Source organism: Mauremys reevesii, linkage group 6 (genome assembly GCF_016161935.1).
Source record: "Mauremys reevesii isolate NIE-2019 linkage group 6, ASM1616193v1, whole genome shotgun sequence".
Classification (NCBI taxonomy): domain Eukaryota; kingdom Metazoa; phylum Chordata; order Testudines; family Geoemydidae; genus Mauremys; species Mauremys reevesii.
The window spans coordinates 121,275,691-121,294,396 of NC_052628.1; the positions used below are offsets into that span (position 1 = coordinate 121,275,691).

General features: G+C 42.6%; 1 protein-coding gene across 3 annotated transcripts; it reads right to left on the bottom strand.

The window, feature by feature from the left end:
* Window positions 1-850: 850 nt before the first annotated feature.
* On the bottom strand, window positions 851-18,706 carry ZBTB5 (zinc finger and BTB domain containing 5). Of its 3 annotated transcripts, none has more exons than XM_039545672.1 (3): window positions 18,508-18,706; window positions 6,572-6,715; window positions 851-5,847 (listed from the first exon to the last, which is right to left on the bottom strand). In XM_039545672.1, exon 3 carries the CDS (start codon window positions 5,841-5,843, stop codon window positions 3,816-3,818), a length of 2,028 nt encoding a protein of 675 aa, XP_039401606.1. In that variant the 5' UTR covers window positions 5,844-5,847; window positions 6,572-6,715; window positions 18,508-18,706; the 3' UTR covers window positions 851-3,815. The 3 variants fall into 3 exon arrangements, with proteins under 3 accessions (XP_039401606.1, XP_039401607.1, XP_039401605.1); XM_039545673.1 differs by lacking the exon at window positions 6,572-6,715 and adding an exon at window positions 7,246-7,395; XM_039545671.1 differs by lacking the exon at window positions 6,572-6,715 and having other exon boundaries at window positions 18,508-18,705.

Genomic DNA, 18,706 nt, shown 5'->3' on the forward strand with positions numbered 1-18,706 from the left:
GGGGGGGAGGGGCACACAAGGCTGGGAGTGCAGGATATGCTGGTGTCCCCTTGTATCTGTTCATGGAGGGCAGAGCACTCATGGGGGAATGACTTTATATGCTGGGGGTGAACAGAGCCTGGAAAGGTTGCAATGCTGACCGTAAGGCAGTGTAAAAGGGAATCCAGGCTGGAGAGCTAAGGGGACATAAGAGCCCAGCAATTCAGGTTGCAGCCTGAGGAATGTCACAACTGATTCAGAATCTTTTTCTTCCACTCTAGGCTCCTTGCCAGATACTTCCAGCTATTTACTTCCATGTAGCATTCTGCGTAAGAGAGGGAGACTTGGCAACAAGGGGCATCATTTTTCAAGATAATGAAGGTCTTGTTTGTAATATTACAGAACTGTATTTGTTTTTTTATTTAGATTTAAATAACCAAGAGACACCTATGCAAGGAGCTCAGTACCCTTGCATAGCATTAGCGATCCACTGACTTAAAATAATTCAATAGGAACTCAGGACTCATACTGTCAACCTTCTCCAAACATACGCAGCTGTGTTTTGCAGCATACCTGAAAGGTCACCAAATTTGGACAGTTCAGAATCCTCAAGCCCACACACCAAATGCCCTGCCAGCCACCCTCTCTGCTTTATTACAATAGGGTTCAAGCTCAGGCATTCCTGGAAAGGGCAGCTGTGGCAGAATGGTACAGGAAGAGAGACAAGCCCTCAGGTAAGCCAGTCCCATGTTATTTAGGGCTTTTTAGGTCAAACTCCACCGAGACCAACACACGAACTCGTAGACCCACTGCAGCATACTATCAGTGGTCCAGTCAGGATTAAGTGAATAATGAAATCAAATCAGACACATCAGCACAAAAATGTAGTGTTTATTTTCAGACGTATCTCATAACACTAGAAACATACGGAGAGCTTCAGATGAGACTGCACAGTATAGTGCTCAGCTGTTAAGTCTGAACAGAAGTGGGGTGAGGCTCTTTTTGTAATTATAGTCAGGTGTGGAGATAAGCAATATATAATTTTACAAGATGGGTCAGTTTAGTAGTGTGTGTTTAATTCTGAGATATTGCTTCACACAGGAAGACTAAGACAGCAACAGCGGTCAGAGATGGGTTACTGAAGCGGTAATATGTCCTTCTAGAAACACTATCATTTGATATACTGAAAATTAAGTTTGTTACATCTAAAAGATTCCCAATGTTGGTTTTAATTTTTTTCTTTGTTGTTGTTTCTGAAGAGAGCAGCCCTCCCTTACCACCCATGGCCTTTCACATAACCACAAACATTATAAAAACTGATCCAGATGTAAACGAAACCTATATTTAACTGTACATGTTCATATTCATTCTTAAAATTAAGTGCATTGATTGCCCCACCCCAATCTCTGCTTTCTTCCTGTGAGTGGGAGGGTTTTAGACAGATTCTAGATAAAGAAAACAGCTGGAAAATAGAAAATAATAGTTTTTGGAACAAAACTGGAAAAAGGCAAGAGATTAAAAAGTTAGGCAAGACATTAGCAATAAGGCAACACATCAACAAAATTAAATTAGAGAACACCGCATGGAGATGTAGCGAGACTGATGTAGGTTCAATGCTGTTAGTCCCTTGATGTCAACATGATTACCACATAAAACGCAGAATTTTCTAATGCTATTCATGAACTTGGCACATTTCCTTGGTGCCTAAAAAAAAAGCCAGAACTGTAGCCATTAAAAACCAGTCCTGGGACTGTGAGGTTTTAAAAAAATTAATCATGTCATAATAGTTCCAAGTTCCTGCTTAACTTAGAAGCTTACATTGCAAATCAAATGTTAACAGCCCTTAAGCAGTTCTCACCACAAAGCAGGAGAGAAGAGTACATTTTATTTCTCTCTGATAGATATCATTTCATACATATCCCCATGTTTCTGTGGTACTGATCATGATTGTTTAGTTCTAATGTTTCAACTGTCTCAGTCACTCAAGACTAAACTAGCTACAGAACTGAGGAATAAGGATTTAATTTTCACCTTCCATTCAAATAAATCCAAGATTTTTCAGGAGGCCAACATCCATATTAAAAAGTAGCAAAAGGTTTAATCAAAGTCAGACAGTAACTCCACACAGAATGAGTTTGCTACATAACATTGAAGATGAGGAGGCTGGGAAGTTTGCAAATGCTTTTTTTATATTAAAAAAGCCCCAACTGCTGCTGCTGCAGATTAGCTATATTAGATGCTCATGATCTGTCTCTTTTGCATATGACAGATGTGCTGAAGCACTAACTGAGACTCTGCATAAATAGAGTAACACTGTTCAGTAGAAGTGCTCCAAAATGTTAATAGAAACCCAGTTTGTTGAACTCCAGGAGTTAGTTCATGTGCATCTTAAAAAACAACCAACAAAAAAAACCCCACAACTGCAAAGAGTATTAGTTACAATGGTATCAAAGAGGAGGAAATTAAAATAAGATCTGTGAGATTCATGGGAAACAGAGATTACTGAACTTGTTTTACAAGGTGTACAGTGCTTTTTTTTTTAAATTAAATTTGTGTTGGATTTTTACTTGTGGGAAAGTACATTTATGATACTTCTCTAAATTGAAGAATCAGAGTCAACCGCTACATTTATACAGAGCGGCATATGAATATGGCAAGACAGGCTCTCATTCCTGACTGTTCCTCAGATCAAAGCAATCCATGGTTGGGAGGACAATAAGTATATGGAGAAGGAAATTAAAAAGCCTGAAGATAAGAGCCTCAGAAAAGGATAGTCTGCTTACACAATAACTTGGATCAGATTGACTGTCAGCATCTGGAAAGGGTAAGAGACTATCTTACACAATAAAAAGCCACCACAAATCATATCTCCCATTTAAAATAAAGTAGACAATAACAAGCTCTTTTCAGACATCTATGTATATGGAATTTTAACATATGAAATACAAGTTGGTTAAAATACTGCTAAGAATAGCACATACAGAAACAGTACGTCACTTATCACTCATTACAAGTCTTTACAGGAAAAAATGGTGAAACACCTAGGAGATCTTGCAGTATTCAAACTATATATACACCTAACAGTCCAAACGCTACTTGTCCTGGACTCAGGGTAAGCACCTTCATTACAGTGTCCATTACAGGAAAACAGCCAAAAATACATTCAGAACCCCTACAACTATTTTCATAATTAACATTTTAAAGCATTTTGTGGTAGACAGGTGTATGTATCCAAGATATCTTTAAGGATATGCAATCTGCATTAGTAACAGTAAAGAGCTCTTTGCATTTTTGTTCATATACATAATGTATCAACTTATTTTACAAGTTATTTATTTAAAACACTTTCACAATTTTACAAAATTCCTAAAAAAAATTTGCACTTCAGTTTCTCGTCTTTGAAATGTGCTACTTTAACATAATTAGGAGCTGGCTACATTTTCACCCATTCCCTCCTATTTCTTCCCTCCCACCTCCCCCCACAGCAAAGGAACTACTTGGTTTTAGGGATTGCATCCCCATGAGCCCAAGACCTGCATTCACATAATACTTAATACTTCTATAGTGCCTCCTTCAGAGCATCCCAAAGCGCTTCCAAACAGTTGTTTAAGCCTCACAACACCTCTGTGAGGTAGGTATGGTATTATCCCCATCTTACAGGACCAAGACTTTTTTTTTCCATGGGGGGGGGGCGCCCACACGATCACACTTAAGTGTTTACTACAACGGCAGCTTCTTAACCTGCAGTCTTGAACAAAATAGTGTTAATATTCCAGACACAGTTCATGTTCTTACAATTTGTATTGGCATTATTTGTATGGGCTTGGGGGTAAGGATTAAAGCAAAGTGCTGGGTAGGTTGCTGCTCTGCCACCGCAGGCAGGTAGTTTTGGAATGTTTATACAAATGGCTGGACTGGCTGAACCGTTTGCCACATTTTAAACAGGCATAAGGCTTTTCTCCTGTGTGCACACGGATGTGCTTCTTACAGTCTGTTAAGGTCAAGAAAGTCTTGCAGCAGATTTTACAGGCATATTTGCGAGCACCTTCTACAACCAAAACATTGTGCTCAGATAAGGCCTTCTTACATTTTGAAAGAACATCAGCAGATGCCCTGGTCAACTGTGGTGGACCAGGCTGGGAAGGATGCCCATTTTCAAAAGAGGAACTGGTCCCATTCATTATCAACTGGGAATTAGGTGTACTATCTTGCATTTGGGAGCTCCTAACAGAGGTCACAACAGGCATTTTGGGGGCTATGCGACGGTAGCCAGGAAAGTTACTGGCTCCACCTCTTGGAGAGCCCATCATTGCCCTTGATAAAGAGTGTAGTCCCAAGCCAGACCTTGGAAAGTCCATCCCAAACTGTTCTGCTGCCCGGTATCCAGAAGTCTGTACACATGGAAGACCCATTACATCCTGCATAGGTCTAACAAAGTGGGAGTCTGTAGGTTCATGAAATGGATTCTCCACGTGAGAGACAGTAGCAGAGGAATGGCCATTAGTAGGGCCAGACTCTGGACTCATTAAATAAGAGGCATCTCCATCCATTCTGCAGTCACTGGTAGTATTTGGAATGTTGTCATCACTTTGATTAGCACCAAAATTGCCACCTCGGCTCTTATTCAGAAAATTTGAGATACTGAACGTAGACTTGTGTTCCAGGTTATTTGACACCTCCAAAATATGGATGTCACCAACCCTATCAGTACTAGATTGTGGGTCAGAAAAGCTACGATCGCTACTTTCCGGACTCAGTTCTATCTTTTCTGCACTGACTACTCCTCCTTCCACTTCAACAGACTCACTGCCTTCTGCTTGGGAAGTGACATCACTCACTTCATCTTGAGGCTCTGGGGAACTCAAGGGCTCGGATTTAACCACCACCCTCATGTGTTCTTTTTCGTTTAGACTGATCTCTGGATTTTCACACTGAAAGTTGTTTTTCTCAGAAGTAGCTTCTTGGTCAAAGCTAGTTTCCACTTGTGTTGCTTGAGATGCCATGGACATTTGCGAAATGTTTCCTCCACTATTGTCAGACTGACTGGGCACTTGGGCATCTTCTTGGGCACCAAAAGACTGATCAAACATAATGGTGTTATCCTCTGGATTATCAGTCACATCAGCAGCTTTAGAATTGTCCACAATCTTCAGTGAATCTGGTGAAAAAAATTCTTCCCGTGAATGCACTACCGACTGCCCGCTCTCTGGGGCAACGTCTGAAATGATGGACTCATCTATGGTAGGCCTGATTCGCTGTCTGGCCCGGTCTTCAGAAGACTGTTTCCGTTTGTGGAGACGCCGAATAGGAAAAGTAGTGCGTTGTTCTATGTTACTTCTCATTGATGAGCTCATAGTATTTTGTTGTTCCTCTGTGCTCTGCGTGGAATTTAATGCAGAGCTCACTATACTCAGTCCAAGCTGCTGAAGCATGAAAGATCTTTGCATGCGTGCATTTTGTTCTTGAACTCTATCGCTAGGTGGCGACATTGGCAGTGTCCTTGTAGTAAGGTAGTGTTTACATGCTTTAACAACAGAGTTCAAATGTAAGTGAGAAGCTGCCAGCAAGACATCCATAACATTGCTCTCTCCAAGCATGAGTGTGGAGGTGTACATCATGTCAATCAGAGCAGCAAAGGCCTCAGCTGTCACTACCTCACTGTCCAGCTGGATCATGTTCATGGTCTGGTCTCCCTCTGCTACGGTAAAGAGAGCTCGAAAATGTGTGCTGCATGCTGCCAAAACAGAGCGATGGGCTTTGAAATGCCTGTTCCCCACCACAATGACACAGTCACAAAGTTGACCATGAAGACGCTGGTAGTTTAGCTGTTGAAAGATTTGCTCAAAATGTCCTGGAAAATCCATGATCCTACAAAATAATTAAAAAAAAAGTGGAAAATGTAAGACAAAAATGGCTGGCATTCTATTTTTATCACAATGAACTAGGGTTTATTATTGAATGCAGGTGGCTCAGAGGCAAACTATCAATAACTGATCTTTTACTTACCGCCACCATATTACTATAACACTTATGCTGGCAACCTTGTGAAGGAGCATAGAAAAACTGCATCTTCTGACAGATTCATTCTTTTTTTCAGGATTTTCTCTAATGTACTTCCCAGCTAAGTATCAAACATACTATAGGCTGAGCTGATAACACAACCTGTAGTTAAAAGTGTCTAATATCTTCCACTGTGAAGACCCTACTTTCAGCTGCTTATAACTTCACCAAACTTTAACCCTTCAGGCTGAAATTCCCATGCCTGGTCTCTCCCTTAGACTACATTTTGCTGGAAAGCACTAGCTAAAACAGTTCAGCAGTTTGAGAATGAGATTAGGAGAAAATATGCTGTTCTGCATACTAAACAAACAAAAATTATTGCAACCATTTCACTGAAAAGTTCTAGCACCTCCGTACATTGAAGAAAGGGTGTGAAGTTTGACCAGGGGTGGGAGGGTGAGGAGGTTAGAGATGTACTTTTTGCAGTCCCAGTAAAAATTCACCCAAGCATGGCCATACTCTACAAAAGCTCAGCACATGGTCAATAAAGACTTGTTAAGAGTGTGGCAGTTAAATTCTCTGAAGATTCTACCTTCACTGAGCATGCTCCAGCCCAGGTCTTTCCTTGAAATTGCTCCTCCCAGCAGCCAAGAGAACTGAGAGCAGGAAGCCTGTCTTGCCTGTGTTCTCAATGGCCCCTCTGTTGGCATCCAGGCAGCACGGAGGAAGAAGCTGCCTACCAAAAATGCAGAGGGGTGAGGAATAAGGAGGGGTGTTGCACAAATCAGAAGGCAGAAAGGTGGTGGGTGGGTGTGGTGGGGGCAAGAGCCAAGTGGATTGGATAGAAGAGAGGGAGGGGTAGAGAGAAGCGTGGGGATAGACAGAAGGATCTATAACCACTAGGTAACACTCCCCTACAAAACCTGGATTTAACCCAGGAGTTTTCAGTCCCTGCATTCCTCTGCTATCAGCAAAGATAACAGCATACTACCACTAGGGGTTACTCCATTAGCTCAAGTGACAGAGGACTGTGCTGTGGATATAAAGGTCTAAACCCTATTACTGACCTAATTTGAGGGTCAGTGTGTGTGTATCAGAGGGAACCAAATTAAAAAAAATTGGAAGTCACATAAGATCCACATTAGAAAAATGTAAAGCACTCAAAAAATTAGGAAATGCTCAAATCAAAGTTGCCCAATTCAGCTCCTGCGTGTGTATATATGCATTATGAGAGGTTTTAATTACAGAATCACACACTACACTTACCACAGGACCCCATCTCATTCAGTGCACAGTTTGGACAGACAGTGCTCTGGGAATGAATCAGGGTTGCATACTGAATCAGGCTGCTGCCTGTAGGGCACATGCTTCATTTGTTGCAGAAGTTGGAAGGTGTTCAGTGAATGGGGCAGGGGACTGTAGAAAGAGAAAGGACATTCTAATGGTTAAGGATGCTAAAAGCCACTCTAGATAATTGAATTCTATCCCTGCCTCTGCCACAGAGTTCCTGTGTGATGCTGGACAAGTCATGTAAGTCAGAATATTCTGTCGTCTAATTGTGGGTTCCTCATCTTCGGAATGCCCAAAACAAAACTTCTGCCACCAGATTTGCTAAGCACTCACAACAGCAACTATAGTCAACTGGAGCTGTGCTCTGAACATATAAAGTGTAATAAAAATGCTGAATACTCTGAAAGCCCTTAGGGTTTCAAGCTGGGCATCCAAAAATAATGGACACTTGAAAATGTTGGCCTTTATCTCATAGGGGTGTTATGAAGACATATTAATGTTTGTGAAGTTCACAGATGTTATAGCGCACCACAGAAACGCCCAAGAGGAAACTGATCCTTTTGTATTAAGTGCAGGGTTTGTTAAATGAAGACTAGGACCACAGACTAGAACCTCCTGCATAACTCGGGCCATAAGACTTCCCTAAATTAATTCCTGTTTGAGAGCATCTCTTTTAGGAATAACACCCAATCTTGATTTTAAAATTGCTAACGATGGAGAATTCACCACAACCCCTTGGTAATCTATTCCAGTGGTTAGTTACCCTTACTGTTAAAAACGTGTTCCTTTATTCTAGCCTAAGCTTGTCTAGCTCCCACTTCCAGTCACTGGATCTTGTTATATTATGTCTGTTAGCCTGAAGAGCCCTTTGCCATCAAATTTTTGCTCCCCATGTAAGGTACTTATAAACTGTGGTTAAGTCACCCGTTAACCTTCTCTTAGAAACACAAAATAAATTGAGTGCCTTGAATATTTCACTTAAATCTTAGGCATTATTTTCCCATCTTTTAATCATTCTGTGGTTCTTCACTGCATCCTCTCCAATTTATTAACATCCCTTTTGAACTGTAGATGTCAGAACTGGACAGAGTATTCCAGTAGCAGTTGCACCAGAGCCAAATACAGAGGTACCAAAACCCTCCTTACTCCTACTTGATACTCTCCTGTTTATACATCCAACAATCACACTTTTGGCCAGAGTCGGTCTGGGGGCTCACCATAACCCCCAAATGTTTTTCAGAGTCACTGCTTCACAGGATACCTTTGTTCCAAGATGTGTGATCTTAACATTTGGCCATACTGAAACATATCATTTGCTTACACCCAGATGACCAAGTGATCTCTATTGTTCTATTTCAATCTCCTCTCCATTATTTACCACTCTCTCAATCTTTGGGTCATCTTCAAACTTTAACTGTCATGATTTTATGTTTACTTCCAGGTCATTCATAAAAATATTAAATACCATAAGACTGAGAACCAATCCATTAGCCAGTTTTTAATCTATTTAACATGTAACATGTTCATGTTGTATAATTCTAGTTCCTCAATCAAAAGATCACATGGTACCAAGTCCAATACCTTACAGAAGTCTGTTACGTGTGTTTGTACAGTGCCTATCACAATGGAGTCTATGATTACGGCTCCTAACCACTATAATACAAAAACAAACTTGTAATCGCTCCAAAAAAAGATATCAAGTTACTTTGACAAGATCTATTTTGTCTGCAATATCATGAATGCCATGTTCATTGGCATTAATTATGTTACGCTCATATTACATTGAATGTGGAAGATAAAAGAAATACTGAATAACTACCCATCTAGTGAACAAAGCAGGGGCATGCGGGGGGTGGGGAGAAGGGGAGCAAGGAAGGGACAGTATGTGATCATGTAATCAAAGGTTATCAATGCATACACATAAGGGGGCCAAACTAAAGTTGCACAGACACGCTTATACTAACATTTCCTAACTTATGTACTTGTCTTTGCAACCTTAACCGTCTCACAAATATATATTTATATCAAATTGGACAAGGAGATTCACCTACAATGCCCAAGGTAAAAAAACAGAGGAAGAGGAAGGATGGTCATGTGGTTAAGGCACTGAATCATGACTCAGGCGATCTGGGTTCAACGCCCAACTCTGCCACCGATTTCTTGTGCAACTTGGTCAACTCACTTAACCCCATGCCCCAATTTTCCATCAGTGAAGTGGGGATAATATTTCCTTTTGCCTATGCTGTCTGCCTTGCTTATTTAGACCAGAGCGTCTTGCCTACTATGTATGTACATACACATACACGTCCTGTCTTCTCTGTAAATACTTTTTCCACTGATCCTTCTGGTCCTGCTAGCTCAGGACCCAAACTGTGTTGCATGCTTAGCAACATGAACACTGTTCAACAAGAACTGTGGTTAAGGTTTGGGGTTTTAAGTTTCCGTTAATATAACTGTAAAATTAAACAATATTTCAGTGTGTTCTAGACTGACCCTTGCCTTAGAAAGGCAGTTTTTCACTATCTGTACCTTTCTGATTAAGAAGATAACAGGAGGGTTTTTTTAAACAAACAGACCAATAGTAATATTGCAGTGTATTATATGACAGATTACCAGACCCTATAGAAACAGCTAAGACGGGACTGGCAAATTACAGAAACATATATCTTGGGAAAGGAGTCAAAATTAAGAGACAGCCTCCTAATTTAAAGAGTTAATGTTTACATTGGCTTACAATTCCATGCATTTATTTCAAAATGTCATGCAAGACTCAAACCACGTACCTGAATATTCTCATATGCATATAGAGAGTCATGCACTAAGTTCATTATGCGTGTACAGAATTCCAGATACATGCATTATGATATAAATGAGACAAAGCAATTTATTTTGATATAGGCAATAAGTATCAGGTATGAATTTTACAGACTTCACTTCTAAACTGAAGATGGGTAAAAGGAATTTGACCTCATTAGACAAACCTGAAGTTTAAAAAAAATAAAAAAACAACAAAGCTAATCTGAAAGATTCCCAACGAATGAATACTTGTTTCAGGGCCAAATTAAAAAAACCCACATAAAAACATTACTTTTTCCATTTTAATATATCTATGCTTGTTTTTTAGAAGAATGACTCATGTCAACTTAAAAAGAGAGCTTCTTCCAAAAGCTGAAAACTTAACAAATAGGTTTTAATCATAGTCTATTTCTTTTACTGCGGTGTCCAAAGCCAACGTGAGAATTAAAAAGTTATTATGCCAACTATCCTTTTGGACATAGCCAATCATAACTGAAAGTACTGGTCCAAACAAAGATTACAAACTGAACCTACAGTCCCCCGCCGCAATTTGACATGGGTTAAAGAATGTATTTATAGTGTGATGGACTATGGTTTTGCATCATAAGAGGGGAGGCCGTGTCTACACTGGCAATCTTACAGTGGCACAACTGTACCAATAGAGCTGTGCCACTGTAAGATTGCTTGTGTAGCTGCTCTATGCTGATTGGAGAGAGTTTCCCCCATCGACATAATAAAACCACCACCTAAATGAGCAGCGGTAGCTATGCTGGAGAGAGAGCGTCTCCCATCGACACAGTGCTGTGCACACGAGCGCTTATACCCGCAAAATGTATGTCCCTCGGGGTGTGGTTTTTTCCACACCCCTGAGCGACACACGTTTTGCTGACATAAGGGGTAGTGTAGACATGGCCCTAGTGTCAACTGTCTTAGATATGCCATAGTTAAACTGAATATCCAAGGGAGCTTGGCACACAAGTACTAACACTCTAAGTCATTATCAGTATTACAATTGGGTTGCTTCTTGCTTGTCAGGCAACAGCTGGCAGTTTACTACTTGGACTCCCTCCCTCCCTCCGCACCTCCCTAAACCTTCAATATTTAAAATATATTTGATGCGTCAGACTCCAAATCTGTAAGGATTCCCAGCACACAATTCATATGAAAAGATGCCCAAATTATGTTAAATAACTTAAGCAACAAGGTTGTATTTCACCACATTAGAATGTATTTGTATTGTGCTCAACTGTTGTGCCAAATACATCCAAACCCATAGAAAACTCCTTTGGAGACCAGAACAGACACTTAATCCAGGTACTTAAATAGTAAAAGTGTCATTCATGTAAAAATCAAGAATGCTTTTTTCTCCTTTTCTTCCCTTTCAGCAGTTGGATTGTATTTAATAAGCCATGGAGAAAATCTTAAAGAAGATGACATTTTCAGTAAATTAACTCTTTAAACAAAAGAGTTAAACGGGTCATTAGTTCTAAAGTTACATTCTGGTTAAACACACACAAAATCTTAATTTAGTGACAGCTAAGGTTGCATCTGCACATATCCCATCCATCCAAACACCTTAAAAGTATGGAAATAAGGTAAGGGAATCATCTCCTGTATTCTCTGTCGCCTTCACACTGTCAGTGGCACACTTCATCAGGTTTTCACCTCCACCTCCAACAGATAAGCAGCAGCAATATGTACCCAAACATAACCAAAAATGACAACCTTATTAGTAAATGAAGTTTGTGGGAGTTTCTTAGGGTGTTGGTGTTGTGGTTTGAGGGTTTTTTTTAAATACAGGATTGGTAGTTGGTGTAGCTCAGTGGTTAACTCCCCAGTATCAGGGAGGGGGAGCTGCAGTTGCTTGGCAATCAGAGGGATAAGCTGCACTGCCAAAGCTGCTCTGCCACCTTGACCCTCCAGAAAAGGCTGAGACATGGCTCAGGAGAGCTTTTGTCCCTAATATTTTATCACCATTTAAAAAGTGACTGCAAGTACGGACTCCAAATGCACTCTACTGTAATTAACAGCAATGCATAGTTTATCAGTCAAAGGGAAGCTCTGTGATGGAATAAGCATCATCACTTGCTTCCTGAAACACAACATAGCCTCTCATACACTTCTTGAGGTTTGACACAACCAAAAGCAACTGTAGCAGTAGAGTGTGTGCGAGCCTGGACTCTGGCAGAAGGGCTACATAGCATGTTCCTCTTTTTTCTAGGTCCCTTGCCCTGCCCCTGTGAAGAGTATTTCAGCTTTCAAACCTGCAGTATGTGACACCTGAAGGCAAAGCATGACAAATCATTGAAATGTGAAACACTTGTATTTTGGCCCATCACTCCAAAGTTTACAGATTCTAATGGTTTAAATACAAAAATTAAAAGGTGTTTTTTCACTAAGAAAATTAAATTATCTTCAAAAGATTTTCTCAATGCATCCATAACATCACCGATTGGGTCATCAGTTTGAACCCTAGCACTGCAAATTCCTAGCCAAGACCTTTTGCCACCTGGGCTTCCAGATGTAATTGCTATCCTATAGGGGAATACTCTCTAGAAGGGGACTTGACACACACTTTCCCAGTGGGTTTGCTAAATAGTGGTAGAAAATTGGAGATCAGGGTCCTGGATTCTATCCCTTACTTCAAGGCAGCAATGTGGTATACTCAGAGATAGGATAAGAAAAAACACAGAACAATCAATCTGAAAGGCATCATGGCTGAGTGGATAAGATTTGGGTTACGATAATAGAGACCTGGGTTCTACGTTACAGCAGCTACAGTGCTGCAACTGTGCTGCTGTAGCATAGACACTTTCTGCATTGCCAGGAGTTGTTCCATTGAGAGGCAGTAACTAGGTCAATGGAAGAATTCTTCCACCTACCTACCTGTGTCTACAGTGCGGGTTAGGTCAACTCAACTACTTCACCCAGGATGTGAAATTTTTTACAGCTCTGAGCAATTTAGCTAGGTCAGTCTAAGTGTAGAGCTGGCCTTAGCGCATCTGAAATTATCTTTTTTAACATCTACTTGTTAAAGGGAAAGTGTGGGGGTAGGGTATAGGTGACAACTTATACTTGACTGACTTGTAGGGTTGGGGTCATGGCCTTGGTTGATAATAAAGGTGGTGAAGGGCACAGAACTATAAACTGTGAGAGATCTGAACTCATGTTCTCTGGTTCTCAGCTCAGAGAACTGTTCTCTGAACTACCGGTATAGTGGCACTCTCTCTCTCTTCCTCTAACTGCTACAGAACCATCTGGGGGTGGCAGAAACATTATGTCATATTAAGTTCTACACAGGCAACTCACTTTCAAAAGTGCTCAATGTGTTCACTTCATGTTGGCATATATAAAAACTGACACTGGTGAAAATTATGTAAGAAGAATAGAAACAAATACCTACTCTGCAGATGTGGGGTAACGTGTGATGCAAAAATCAGATCCAAGGAGTTTATACACTTGTCTAAAGGGATAAAAAAGTGGGATGCCTCATTCAAAAGTGATCATTCTAGGACATATTAACAGCAGTGTCATATATAAGACACAGGAGGTAATTATCCAGCTCTACTTGTGACTGGTGAGGTCTCAACTGGAGTACTGTGTCCAGTTCTGGGCATCACTTTTTAAGGAAAGATAAGAACAAACTGCAAAGAGTCAAGATCAGAGCAACAAAAATAATTAGATGTTTGGAAAAAATGTCTAATTCTTTCACTCTTTCCTCATACGACATGCTTAGTCTAGAAAAGAGAGAGTTTTCAAATATGAAAACGGCTGTTTTAAAGAGGACAGTGATCAATTGTTCCCCAAGTCCATCAAGGGTAGGACAAGAAGTAATCAGCTTAGTTTGCAGCTAGGGATATTTAGATATTACAAAAAACTTTCTAACAAAACTATAAAGGATAGTTAAGCACTGGAACAAGTTATGTAGGGAGGTTGTGGAATTCCCATCAATGGAGGTTTTTAAAAACAAGTTAGACAAACAGCTCTCAGGGACAGTCTAGATATATTTAACCCTGCTTCAGGGCTGTGGGGGGGGGGGCGGACTAGGTGGCCTCTTTCTATATTTCTACAGAAATACAGATGTCTACATTTCTATTATTATTATTGTCTTATTATTCCATTTGTATCAGCCTGACAGGCACCAAACCACCATGAAAACTTCAGATACTATGCTAGTTTTAATTTCTGTTTTGTCAGTTTTACAGTATTTCTGAAAAATAAAGCTTTAACACTCCCATAAAAATGAAACTTTTCTTATGGCCTTGCTACCGCTGCACCATAACAGGACACTTGTATTTCCAATCTCCATCTTCATCTGCAAAAGCTGAATGGATCCATAGGGTGGCCTCTCTGCCACCTACCTCTCAAATGGAGGCCCCAACTTTAAAAAGAAAATTCAGTTTCCAGCTTTCCCATTTAAAAGCAATCCTCTGTCCATGAATCAAACCTCAAATACCATATGGAGCCAAAGAGCTGCATTTAAGTATCCCAGGAGAAAGAGCAGCCACAGATACCTGAGCATGATACCATCTTGCCCAACGGGGCATTAAACTTCTAAATCTAACACATCAACCTCACTTTACCATTTCCTAGAAATTCAAGACCCCTAATGACTTCTCTCAACTCTTGCTAATTTTGAAGCAGCTTGGAAACAAGGCATAAGTTTTTAACAGTGACAGTAATTAACCAATGGATAATTTGCCAAGGGTCGTGGTGGATTCTCAATCACTGACACTGACTGGATGTTTTTTCTAAAAGATCTGCTCTAGGAAATATTTTGGGGAAGTTCTATGGCCTGCGTTGAACAGGAAGTCAGTTCCTGCTGGCCATGGAGTCTATTAATCTTGCATGCTGGTTTTTTAACTCTAGTCATCTAACCAATGATGATTTAGTTTAACTCAGAATGGAGAAATACATTTTTACCAGAAAAATTTAAAGCAGACTAAAGTGACAAATATCATTTGTGTCTTCTCCACTGTAGATGATACATGGGCTGGATCAATTTCCTTCATGATTTTAACTTCCAAACCGGATTATTTTATCTATAAATTAGGCATGTCTCCAGCAAACCAATCCTGCATTTTAACTGAGATTTGACATATTCCCCTGCTTCTGGCCTCCCCAAACCTATTCACATTAAAATTATTTCAAGAATATACCTTCTCATGGCAGTGTAAGTTGAACCACTATTAACGGAAAGTCTGTGTTGTACAATCTTTCATACAAATCCATAATATGATTCCAGACATTTTAGTATGTATTAATTAATAAAAATATTTTTGGCTGAAGTAACCACTATAATTTTGTAATTCTTAACTCTTTTAAAAACCTCAGCCACAAGTTTGTTTTTTAAAAAAGAAGTTTATTTACCATATGTTCAAATAATGTAGCTATGTCTAAACTAATTACTTTTAGTTATGGGAAATAATGAACTGTTGCAATCACTGAATAATTTCAACAGTGACACAACAAAGTTAAAAGAAAAAAGTAGCAACTAACAGGCTGCCTAAATGTAGAACGCAGCAATATATACACACTCCCTTTGCTTTGTTACATATTTCAATTTTATATCAAAGTGTAACAGTAGCCACATGGTTACTAGTTTGACAGTACTATTGTGTAAAAAAATGTAGATCCTAAACATATAAATAAGAACGTAAGAATGGCCATGCTGGATCAGACCAAAGGTCCATCTAGTCCAATATCCCGTCTTCTGACAGTGGCCAATGTCAGGTGCCCCAGAGGGAATGAACAGAACAGGGAATCACAAAATGCAGTTGCCAAATGACCTCCATACAGTCTACAGACAACTATCTTTTTGTACTTTGGCAGTTTGTTTTGCAAGAGATTGCACTATTTGTTGTACCTTCCATTACACTTGCTAGAACGCGTTCAATGTTATAAATGCAAGCCAACAGAGGCTCTAAAACAGTCACCTACAATTATTTTTATTCTCTGAAAATTCCAAATAATCAAACCAGGAGTGAGGGAGAGGGGAGGGGAAGAATAGTTGTTATAAGTGTTTGGGTACACTAGAAAGGTAACCTGGAGTCAAACTAAAGAACTAAGCTATGCCAAAACTTGTTTCACACCTACTTGAACAGCAAGTCACTCATAGTTATACAGGTTTAGAATGGTTTCCACACTACCCCTACATTTCACAGTTTTTATCATTCACTATCCAAGAAGTTAAAAAAAAATCTGCAGAAGGTTCTTTTTTGAAAACTCTGCTTCACATACTTGGTCACGCGATTTTGTAACACTTGATTTGCTTAGAATCACACATTTTTTTTAAAAAGTGTTTCATAGAGTCTTGCAGCAGAGATCAAATGCCAGCTTCATTTCACTAGATTCATAGTATGTCAAATGCTGTTTTGGAAGACCTCATTCCCTCCAGGCTTAGAAGTCTCAGTGGCATGAATGATGCCTTGAAAGTGAAAGATTTGTGCAAGCTGACAAAAATTTGAATCTGCCAAGAGAAAATCTATATGGCAACATGAGTATAAAGGCGATATAAGTATAAAAAAGCCCCCATTGGTTTTCTGCAAATTACACATTAACCGGTAGCTGTGTTTTTAATATAACACATACCACATTTTTATCATCTACTTAAGTATTCTTATGCAACCACAATTGGTTCAGTAGCACTAACCAATGACTAGGGGTTGAGTGCTGCAGTCCTTCACTCACGCAGGTAGCCACCACAGTCAAGTCAGCAAGACTTTGCTCACTTCAGAATGACCAGACCTGGCCCTATAATTATATTTCAATGTGTCTACTACAACCTACAGATTATAACACCTGTTACAAAGTTGCACAAATGTGAGGACTCGGACAGAACTTCCAGCACAAATGGTGTGACTGCCAACCCACTCCCCATATGAATTCCACCCATGTGCACAAGACAGATCCTCAGACAAGGTGGTTTTCACTACAGCCATCCCCCCCCAATGCACACACTTGCTCAGGGGTACCCAACCTGGGGGAACATCACTACAGCTCTCCCCACCCCCAGTCTTGAAGAATTTTGGGACTCGATTTTCCCCAACAAGTAACAGAGAGCTAACGGGACATTAGGGGAACCTGCATGGAGTGGGGAGGGGAGCAGGGTCTGGAGATCATGGGAGCCTGAAGGGAAGGCTCAGGATGGACAGATGAGGGAAGGATGCAGTGGGGGGCCTACATGCAGATCTGTCACTGCAGGGGAGCCAGGGCTGGGAGATGAGGGGGGCTGGGGGACGGGGTATGTCTGTCCCAGCCGGAGGATGTGTAGATGAGGGAAGGCTGCAGTGGGGGCCTATGGTCATGGCTATCAGTGCAGGGGGCAGGGAGATAAGGGCAGCCTGCGGGATGGGGTGGGGTCTGTCTGTCCTCGCAGGGAGGTGGGTGGGTGGATGAGCGAAGGATGCAGTGGGGGCCTACGGGCAGGGCTATCAGTGCAGGGGGCAAGAAGATGAGGGCAGCCTGTGGGGATTGGGGTCTGTCTGTCCCCGCAGGGTGGGTGGATGATGCAGTGGGGGCTCTACGGGCAGGGCTGCCCGGGGGGGGAGGGCAGATAAGGGAAGTCTGTGGGGATAGGGGCAGGTGGGGTCTGTCTGTCCCGGTGGGGGTAGATGATGCAGTGGGGCCCTACGGGCAGGGCTGTCCTGGGGGCGGGGGCAGATAAGGGCAGCCTGTTGGGGAGGGGTGAGCAGAGGCTGCAACGGGCCCTACAGGCAGGGCTGTCCGGAGGGGGCAGATAAGGGCAGCCTGCGGGGAGGGGTGAGCGGAGGCTGCAGTGGAGCCCTACAGGCAGGGCTGTTCCGGGGGTGGGTAGACGAGGGCAGCCCGCGGGGAGGGGCAGGTTGGGGTCTGTCTGTCCCCGCGGGGGTGGATGATGCAGTGGGGCCCTGCGGGCAGGGCTGTCCCGGGGGCAGATAAGGGCAGCCCGCGGGGGGAGGGGTGAGCGGAGGCTTCAATGGGGCGCTAGGGGCAGGGCTGTCCCGGGGGGGGGCAGATAAGGGCAGCCTGCGGGGGGAGGGGTGAGCGGAGGCTGCAGTGGGGCCCTGCGGGCAGGGCTGTCCCGGGCGGGGGGAGGGGGGGGAGGTAGACGAGGGCAGCCGGGGGACGCATATGAGGAGCCTAGTTGGTGCCAGCCCGAGCCCTGGCCAGAGGCCGCCGCCCTGTCACTCACCAGCCGGCCGAGGCCCCGCCCCTCCCGCTCAGCCTGTCTAGTGTCGGTGACACTAATCTTGCCGTCTCCCAGGCCCCGGCGCATGCGCAGGACCCCGGTGGTCCCCTCCTCACTCCCCAACCCCGCCCCGCGCGCATCGGCGAGACAAGCGCTGACAAGCGAACAAACCACCCCAAACACAGCGCGCGCCCGCCCCGTCTCGCGCGCGCCCCCGGCGCAGCGCAGCGCGCGCGCAGCCTCGCCCGCCCGCCGCCCCGGGCCTGCCTCACCTGCGCCGTGCAGTCCCCTCCCCTCCCGCGGCTCTGCGTCTCCGGGCGGGGGGGGGCCCGTCGTTCTCGGCCCCGGCGGGTTCCTCTCCAGCTCACTCCGGTCTCCTCCCCGCTCCACTCCGGACACTGCAACCGCCTCGCCGGCAGCAGGAAGTGACGCCATCGTCTGGCGGCCAATCAGCGAGGTGGGCGGGGACGA